Source organism: Ostrea edulis, chromosome 7 (genome assembly GCF_947568905.1).
Source record: "Ostrea edulis chromosome 7, xbOstEdul1.1, whole genome shotgun sequence".
Taxonomy (NCBI): Eukaryota; Metazoa; Mollusca; class Bivalvia; order Ostreida; family Ostreidae; genus Ostrea; species Ostrea edulis.
In genome coordinates, this window is record NC_079170.1 from 22,616,467 (window position 1) to 22,626,690 (window position 10,224).

Below are 10,224 nucleotides of genomic sequence, written 5' to 3' on the forward strand. Positions count from 1 at the left end.
AATTCAATTTTATAGTTTCTTGGTCTGCTTGCATGTACAAAAGTGCTGTATTCTGAAGGGAAAAACCCCCCACAACAACCCAGCTTCAAGTAATGAAGATAACTTTTGTATTTGTATACATGTATCTATATTGTGAATGCTATGAAATAGATTTGTTATTTAGCCATTAACATTTCCAAATGGAAATCAAGAATATGCTCACAAGGGTCCAAAATCTTTAACACATATAAAAGTAAATTTAAGATTGAAGTTTGGTATTTGACCCTAACAAAAAAAAAAAAAAAAAAAAAAAAAAAATGATAATAATAAGAATAAAACAAAAACTAGAACCTTTTCTATTCTTCATTTGAAATGCTTTGACTCGAATTTAAATGAACGGATGCTTCGACTCGAAATCAAAAGAATGGCTTCTACAAAAGCAGTGTAATGAACAAAGTAACAAGGTTTATAAGAACATCTTACAGTGTTATATAATGGAATAAAGAAAAGACATGGCCTCAGTTCAGTTCAGAGGCTTTCCAATATTTGAAATGAAAACTGACCGCTCTTGGATTTGACAATTCAATGAAATATAATTTCGATTTTAATTTAATTAGACAAATCTTTTGAACAAGATGTATTTGGGCATGGCGTGTCATTATCAATGACAGGGAAACAAACAATCAGATTATCGCCACTCCAAAATATTTTTGTCATGATTCAATCATATACATCATTCTAAGTTTATTTCCCAGAATTGTTTGCCACAAACTTGCTAGAACTTTGCTGCGAACATTTGCCAGAAATGTTTGCTGCAAATTTATCGGAACTGTTCGCAGCAAATTTGCCAGAACCAGATTCCCATCAATATTCACCCCGGAAATGTTTGCCAGAATCGTTTGCCGCAAACTTGCCATAACTGTTTGCCACAAAGCTCAATTGCATGGCAATGATGAATTTGCAGCAAACTTGCAGCAAACATTTGCCAGAGGTTTGCTGCAAACTTGTGGCAAATTTACCACAACTGTTTGCCAGAACCTTTGTATTTCGATAAGGGTTCCTATGTTTACGTCTTAGGTTTGACGCGGCCTCGACGCGAAGCGAACGCTCTACCACTGAGCCAATCTCTCACCAGAGGGCGCGCTACGCAACCTTGTGTAGCGTAACGCTCTCTGGTGAGAGATTGCCACTGAGCTAACGCGACGGGTGAAGATTGATTGTATATTGTTTAACGTCCCTCTCCAGAATATTTCACTCATATGGAGACGTCACCACTGCCAGTGAAGGCCGCAAAATTAGGCCTTTCTCGGTGCTTATGGCCTTTGAGCAGGGAGGGATATTTATCGTGCCACATCTGCTGTGATACGGACCCTCGGTTTTTGCGGTCTCATCCGAAGGACCATCACATTTAGTCGCCTCTTACGACAAGAAAGGGGATCTTCAAAATTCTTCTGATTTCCATTTGAAATTAAGGTGAATAAGTAAATTATTCGCGAAAATTATTTGCTATAAAAAAAAATCCTCCCGTATTCATCTTCAACTCTTTGAAACTCGTGCGTTTCTTCTTGAGGTTGACCAGTTACACTAATACAACTAATGGACTTTACCCATGAAAAGTCACAGCGTACTAATAATTGTACTTTGAACAAATTCTACGCGAACTTATGTTATATTTCTAATAGGATTTAGTATGACCAAAGAGATATAATTTTATCACAAAATTTTACTATTTTCGGTACTTAATATTTTTATTTTGTGACGTCAAAAATTCTTGATATCAACAAAGCGAATTTTTGATAAATCGTCAAATTCTTTATATCAAGAATTAGGATATTTCTTATATCAAACGAATTATTGATATTAACAGCTATCGATGTTTATTGATATCAACATATCGAATTACTGATATCGAGGATTTGAATTAATGATAAATTTCTTCAAGGATGCATTGATCCACATTACATAAAATTGTAATAAATGGAAGGTGGTCGAAAAAACAAAATACAAGTTACTGATGTCAATAAGCCTAATTATAGATGAAAAATTCTATTTATTGATATTTAAGAAATGGCAGAGAATTATTGATGAAAGGTGAAGATAACGAACAGTGATCAATATCATAAATCCCATAGGCAATACAAAATAAATAGTTGGGCAAACACGGATCCCTGGACACACCAGAGGTAGGATCAGGTGCCTAGGAGGAGTGGACACCCGCCGTGAGCCCTATATCTTGATCAGGTAAACGGAGTATATACATAAGTATAAAGAATACGAATTTGATAGCAACAAATTATTACTGACATCAAGAATTAAAATGATGAAGAATCAACAACTTTCTAAAACAAAACGATAGCACTTGAATAATATAATTATAGGTTATAGACTTTGTATGGGAAAATATGACGACCGAGTTTTTTGGCGCGTAGCCGGACCGAGCTTGCGAGGTCCGTTCGCGACAAAAAACGAGGTCGTCATATTTCCCATACAAAGTCTATAACCTTTTTATTATATACTTTCAATTTCATTTAGAAACTAACAATAATTTTATTTTTAACAATAACTTTATCAGTTTAACTGAGTAAAAGATGAAAAACACGAAAAATTTGAAAATTAACGGCGTAGAAATTTGATTGTGACGTAATGTTTGCGGGCCGGAATGTTTGCGGGCATATATCGTGTGATATATGCCCGCAAACTTTTAAAGAAAATAGAAGAGATGAAATTGAAAGTATATAATAACTTGTAATATAGGGAGGTAGGAGACCTATTAGTTGTCAAGATAATTTGCTCCAGGACTTGGGGCCATAAACTGGAAATAGACTTAGGCCGAAATTTTGATTACTTATATTTAAGATTTATCGAGCACAGATGTTTAAGAAAAACTACAGGTTTATATATTTAAAAAAAAAACCAAAAAAAACAACAACAAAAAACAACCCCAAACAAATGCAAACATATGCTGAAAATCGTATTTGTTTATGAACATTATTTCAAAAGTTATCTGGATCTGAAATTTAGACTTCAGTCTCTTCTCCGTGTATGGTCTTGAGGTCAGGTCACAGACATTGCAGGTCATACAGTGACCACGGTCAGAATGATGGGAATGGACGCTCTATGAATAGTGACCACTGGTATGGGTTTTTATGTGTTTATCTTTTTTTTTAAAAATTAGAATTGCTCAGAAATTGTTAGAAAAAGGTTTACTTCTGAAAACATTTTGTCTTCGTTATGAAAATATTATCATCGAAAATTTATGAAAGCAACATTATTTTTAACTTATGATTCAATAAAATATGCAGCATATCAAAAGAGATGATTAACACATATTTCATTTATAACATTTTTTGGAGAGGTTTTAACCTAGGAGATTTTTCTATGATATTCTCATTGTACCATTTCAGAAGCATGTTAAAAATATAACAATTTTCTATGTACACTAAAAAGTTTAACACGGTATTTGCTCTATGGTAACTGTAAAATCTGAATATATTTGTAATTCTAAAATAGTAGGATCACAAGTCGTTTGAAATGGGAGTAATAACTTCTTCTCAGTACTGAATCATAGAGAAAAATACCCACCAGCTGAGAAAGGTTCCATGGTAGAACATGATAGACATTTCTTGATTTATTGAAAATGCCTAGGATGTATGTATGGACAAAGTGCAAACTGAGAAATAATTAAGGAAATCCCAGTAACGTTAAATACTGTGCTAGGCTGATTACCGAGATACCCCGATATGAAGCATCCATCTGTACGACGAAACAGAAGTACCCCCCAATAATTGAAGTCGGTGACAAGCGTTAGAGGAACATTTCTTTGAACGCTGTTACGATCGCTTTTGTAAAAAAGTTAAGAAGGTATCAAAACCTCTAATTTGTTTTCTGTGTTAATCACTGTGTTTACACTAGATTGTATTGTGCCTTCATTCGGGCTATTTAGGGGGAGAAGAGAGCGAGAATCTTGGATATATAAATAAAGTCAGGAATTCCCCTAGCGGACGATGTTGTCCGTGAATGCCCCCAATACTTGTTCTGAGGAATCTTCTCACAGACCGTCAGTTGACGTGTCTAGACGACAGACACATTGTCACTGTTCCCAGCCACCTCTCCTCACTATCTATCTCGCTTTCTTTTACGTGGTACAATGTGCTTTGATTATCAGTATTTAATTTGTTTTGCATGACGAAATCCAAAACAAATTGGGGTTAAGATTTGGTATATAATGAGTTTAGTTTGATAAAATTCAATCACGTAACATTAATTATGTCATATTTTATTTTTCTCAATTTTAGCAAATTCATTCATTCTAATCAAATTTGTACAAATTTGCTAATTACAAAGCAATTTCTCTTCAGTTCGTTTTCTTGAATTTAATAAGTTCAGACAAATTCCTGAACAGAAATACGGGGTACTTGTGGCATTCAGAAGCCGTGATGCGCCAATCAGTTTTTTGTTGACAAACGCTTATCGATGACTGCGTGGTGATTAGCTACGGATCACATACTGTTTGTTTATTAAGTCGTAGTCTAAATACTTCACAACTATTATCAATTTAAAAACAATTTAACCATATCACCATACCCGCCCCTCTTTCTCTTCTCTGACATCTCGCGAACCTCTCGACTGAATTTTTAGCCAATCAAATGGCGTGTTGGTAGCGAATATCGTTTTCAATATAGTCACGCAAATATGGAGGCGAAGAGGTGGTGACTTGACATAAGAAATATAAAACAAGGCGATCTGACGGTTCTATTAACAGAACGTACAAATGTTTGGTTCAGTTTTGTAGTGTTTAGGTTGGAGTTTGAAATCCAAGTAGATTTATTTGTGTGTTACTCTGAACAGTGGATGTTTAGAAAAACAATCGACTGAAGAAGATCTGTTTTCTTGTAAATATTTCTAATAACTTTGTGATCATATTTGTTGATTCTTGATATATACTGAACCCACAGAATGCAACACGCACATTACGACAGTGGTGGGTTTCAGAATGGACTTTATGGATCTTCTTCAAACTTTGACGGGTCGACATTAAAGCTCCACCATGGGCACTACACGGAGACTTCAGATCCGTGCTTCAACAGTTTATTCTCAAATGCCTCTTCTCCTGGAAACTTTCTTCCAAGAGACCCGCCATCATATGCGGAATCTACAACGATTTTCCATCCAGGTTTCGTCCCGAATTCGAGTCCATCATATTACAAGATGTCTTCCGGGCGCCAGGAGATACCGGAGTACGGTCTGACTCGTGGAGGAGAGCAGATTCTATCGAAAGTCGATATCATTGACCAGACGTCAGGGTCTCTCGATATCACTCCGCGGTACGATACAGATGGTGGTAGACTGATGCACGAACCAGATCTCAACTCAAGTCACGAAGAAAACGTGAAATTAGAAGCTTCCGTTGAATATAAGCCGGAAATGCAAGGACTGCAGACGACAATAGCGAGCAACGAGAACCACTTAACCCACAATGACAGTAGCAATAAGAATGAATCAAAAGACGACAAAATAGAACCCGTGGATCAGACAAATCCGGAGAAAGGTCACGACGAGAAAGCCAGAGGAAACGCGGACGTCAAACCCGCTTTGTCCTATATAGCCCTCATTGCGAAGTCCATATTAGAATCTTCACAGAAAAGGTTGAGTCTTGGTTCTATATATAGTTGGATTGAAAAGAATTACCCATATTACCAAAACCGTGGCCAAGGGTGGAGAAACAGTGTTCGACACAATCTTTCTCTAAATGACTGCTTCATTAAAGCCGGTCGCTGTGAAGACGGCAAGGGTAACTACTGGGCCATACACCCAGCAAACATACAGGATTTCATGAGAGGGGATTTCCGACAACGAAGAAGATCCAGACGGAGGGGAAGGAAGAAGGAAGTGGAATTAGGAATGTATCATTTGACAAATGGATATAGCCCCCTTACCCCAAGTGTGCCATTTACACCATCTGCAACAGCATTTAACTCCATCTACTCTCCCTACACCGAGGCCGAGCGCCGTGCTTACAGACTAGATGAAGCTCTACTGCGGCAGAGCATGAACAATCCATTCATGAAGTGGTACCATAATGGAGTTCCGAATGGAACCTATCCCGCACAGAATACCGGATGTAATACGGGGATGTATAACAATACGTCCACCCAATGGCAGGGATATGGGGATCAGTCCCCCCAGTCCGTCTACCACTCACCCCTATCACGGTAAGTTCAAAAATAAGCAACCCTCCGTGTTTCTATAAAAAAGGTGTCAGATTTCAAGGATCCCCCCAACTTTTTTTGAAGATTGGAAAAGATCAATGATAAGAATAAATATATCTGTAAATACTTGAGAAAGTGTACATATTCTGATTTGAAAAGTCAAATGAAATATATAAAATAAAGAGGAACTTTCCCGCGACTAAAGATATCTTCGGATAAGAATACTTTGGCTGCAGGAGGAAAGTGTCATCCCGTTTAGGGCTGTCTGTTATCGTTCGTCTGAATTTACTGTTAAGCTGGGATTATAGTGATCACTGCAAAGTGATGACACTCGGGGTCCCGGAAATATGTGGTTCCGTTGATCGAAATTTCATTGAACTCTTTGATAAGATAAAAACTCCAGAATCTAATATCTAATGCCTGCATGATGCCATTGAGGCGCTTCAAATGATATTGAATAATTATCAATTAGATACATCAATGGCATAAAATTAATAGTACATTTCCCCCTCGTTTTTCTGACGATTCTTCTTCTTTCGTTATCGATCTCCTTTCTTTCATTTTGAAATAAAAACATACAGCTAGATAAAAAATGAAATCTGAACAAAACATCTTACAGTGGGATGTCTGTCTTTTTTCTATTTAACAATTGAAAACAAAATATTTTTTCGGGATAAATCCCTAGATTCAGATCATTTCAAGGAATATGTGAAGATGATTCAATGCAACATTCAGGAAAAATAGATAAATTGAAATATTTTAACCATTAGAATTCATGAAAGGCGTCGAATGAAAATTCCGATTAAAATGTAAAATATAGGACATTTTCCACGTTTCTTTTCAGACTATAAAACGCGACGTTTTTGTCATAACCATCAATTTTAATTCACAAAATAAAAAATGGAATATAAAAATGAATTTATGCCTGTCTGCCTTTACCTTCAGTAAAAAAAACCCAAAAACAACAAACAAACCGCATTGGTCATTTATTGAAATATCTAATAATGGGGGGGGGGGATGAAAATACAACATACATGCAATGTATACATATAGATATACAAAAAAAACCCACCAAAACAAACAACTGCTAATAATCACAAATTTGTACGTGACAAGTCAACACCCGACTGATAAAACACAAATCGCACAAATCTCATGAAATCCCTTTGAACATCTGCTCTCAGCAGGGAGTAAGCTATGGTTTTATTTCAAATATAGTTCAAAAAGTATAGTGCTACTAAGATGATAGGTATCATCGCAAGAATATCAGAGATAACTTGCTTGTTTTCATTAGCCGGTCGCCGTGCATAGGGCGACAGATAAACAGGGAATTGTGTTAACAAACATTGTCCACACGTGTGCTGAAGAGATTGTGGCTCAGACAAAGTAGTGAAGGGGGAAAAAATACTAGAGTCATCAAATCGACACCTTTTTTTAATTTCCGAAGAGAGAAATACAATCGTATTAGCAGAATGTAAATTACAGAAAATTAACAGTGTAAAGTTTCCCAGTCATGAACTGTGAATTTGTAAATCTGAAAAGAATTTTTAAGTTGTATATTTATGTAAGTATTTTTGTAAGGGCAACATAGACACATAATTCTGAATTCCATTTAGAAAATAATGTTTTTCGCGTATCACGATTGTTTTTATTTGTTTTAGTCCACTATTCTAGTGATTTCATAAATGAAGTTCTAAAAACTCACATTAAATCTTTTACCTCACAAAAATATGAATATTAAGAAAAATATGGTGCTTTTTAGAATGGGATAGTTTTCTGTTTTATTTTGACACTACTTCCATGTGCCTCTTACTGGTAACATCAACCTCATTGTCTTCATGAAATTGATAAATACTATATATTTACGAAATATTTTATTAACATTTTGAATCAATGGATTCCAATTTATAATTCTGAGATTCAAAAGATATTTTTATTTTTACATGCACTAGTGTTTGAAGTAATTTTGTATCCACGCATTAATTATGTTTTAGAGACTTACAATATCGAATAATATTTTTAAAATTATATTTCGTCGTAAACAATAAACGTATTACATATTATTTCCTAAATCACAAGTTTCCATGGTCTTTGTATTTACTAATTTTAAAGACAGTTAAAATGGTATTTGTATTTAAATTCCGAAAATCCGGGCCGGTTTTGTAATTAACTTTTTCTCACAACTGTGTAGAAATTGGACAATCTTGGCTTCTGTTACAGAACATTCTTAAAGCTTCGGAATTAAGAGAATTGTCATCTTCACCCATATTACACATTGTTGAAATTGACCAATCTTGGCTTCTGTTATAGAACATTAAAGCTTCAAAGTTAAAATAGGAGAATTGTCATTAGCTATATTATATAATGTAGAAACTGACCAATCTTGGATTCTGTTATAGAACAATAAAGCTCCAGGGTATAAGAGAAATTGTCATTAGCTATATTACACATTGTAGAAACTGACCAATCTTGGCTTCTGTTATAGAACAATAAAGCTCCAGGGTTAGGAGAATTTGTCATTAGCTATATTACACATTGCGATACAAGTACGTCTTCTGTAGGTCTGGCGAGGCGAGGCGAGTTTATAATAAAGTTATCCACCCACTAGCATTGTCCAAATTTTATTTCTTAATTTAGGGAGTGGATAAATTAAATACATATTTTTTTTATGGGAATACAACGTTCTGCATAGATATTGTAATACAATGCAATTTTCGTAGACTTATTTATCATTAAAAAAATCTTTCTTTTTTTAAAAATCGGATTTTAATTACGGCATTTCCTTGAGAATATGCACGTGTCATTTCGTAAGTTATGAATTACAGCCACTTGATAAATGAAAAAAAAAAAAAAGAAAAAAAAAAAAAAAAGAAATACAATATGATTTATAGATGGGTCTGTAAAAACTCTGTGTATTATCGCATTGTTTTCTTTTTTTCAACAAGGGCGCACGAGTTGTTTCCAAATAATTTAACAATCTTGCCTTTAAATGTAGAATACCATGAATGGATATATTTCGCATATGATACGCCCACAGAAAATCATAACTTACGAAATTTCAATTTTTTATGTTATAGACAAGAAGAAATGAATAATATTTAAATCTTTATATTAAATTACCTAAGTAGTACATGTACATGCATAATATAACAATTGACTAGTAAAAATAATTCCACCTTACTTTTTTTCAGGAATTATTCTACGTCGTCACTGGTACAGAGTGGGTTATGAGAAATCGAGAGTTCGGATCACTACAATGGACGAAGGACCTCTTCATCATCCGCCACAGTGCAACATTTTTCATTATTTTCGCGTTTTATTGATATTTGTTGATAATTTGATATTGAGAATAATAAACTTACGGCTTTCAACATTATTATCTTTATTACCTTGTTGCCCAAATTTGAAAATCATATATTGTATATTTCTGGGTTATTGATATGCAATGTATAATGGCAACTTGTATTTGGAATGGCGGTAATTATTTTGCTGAAGTGAAACATTTAGACCCCTGGATGTGAATTTCTTAGACAGGTAAAAGGAGGCACGTGAGAAGTCTGTGGACAATATTAATTTCCATTAAATTGGACAGATCCAAGAATGAATTCGAACGCACCTTAACATTATAAAACAGCATCTCCTTTAACTGTATTTTATTATGATAATTCACAATAGGACTGGACAGCAGGCACTGCCTATACTAGTCCTCTCCGTAGACGGTACAAGGTCATACAAACTTTACAATATATAAATACAGTGTTACACAAAGGATATAATGATTTGAACATTGTGATAACATAGGTAATTTATGACATGACAGCTTGTAATCAATTCTACTATTATTATATAGAATCAATAAATAGTTTACACTTTAATAAGAAAATACAAAACAGGAAAAACAAAAAGGAAACGTGAAAAGAAAGAAAATCGGATATTGGTTCTATGACAATAAAATGAAATTGGTTACACAAATCTCTTTGATTTGTAGATAGAATAAATTCATGCACAATTTTATATACTGCAATGTTTTGATTGA

The 10,224-nt window shown here is 34.6% G+C and overlaps 1 protein-coding gene across 1 annotated transcript; it reads left to right on the forward strand.

Annotated features, from left to right (window-relative positions):
• The first annotated feature begins 4,826 nt into the window (after positions 1 to 4,826).
• LOC125656153 (fork head domain transcription factor slp1-like) lies at positions 4,827 to 9,555 on the forward strand. The gene is made up of 2 exons (XM_048886743.2): positions 4,827 to 6,191; positions 9,380 to 9,555. The coding sequence occupies exons 1-2, from the start codon at positions 4,936 to 4,938 to the stop codon at positions 9,417 to 9,419; spliced, it is 1,296 nt and encodes a 431-aa protein (XP_048742700.2). The 5' UTR covers positions 4,827 to 4,935; the 3' UTR covers positions 9,420 to 9,555.
• The last annotated feature ends 669 nt before the right edge of the window (positions 9,556 to 10,224 follow it).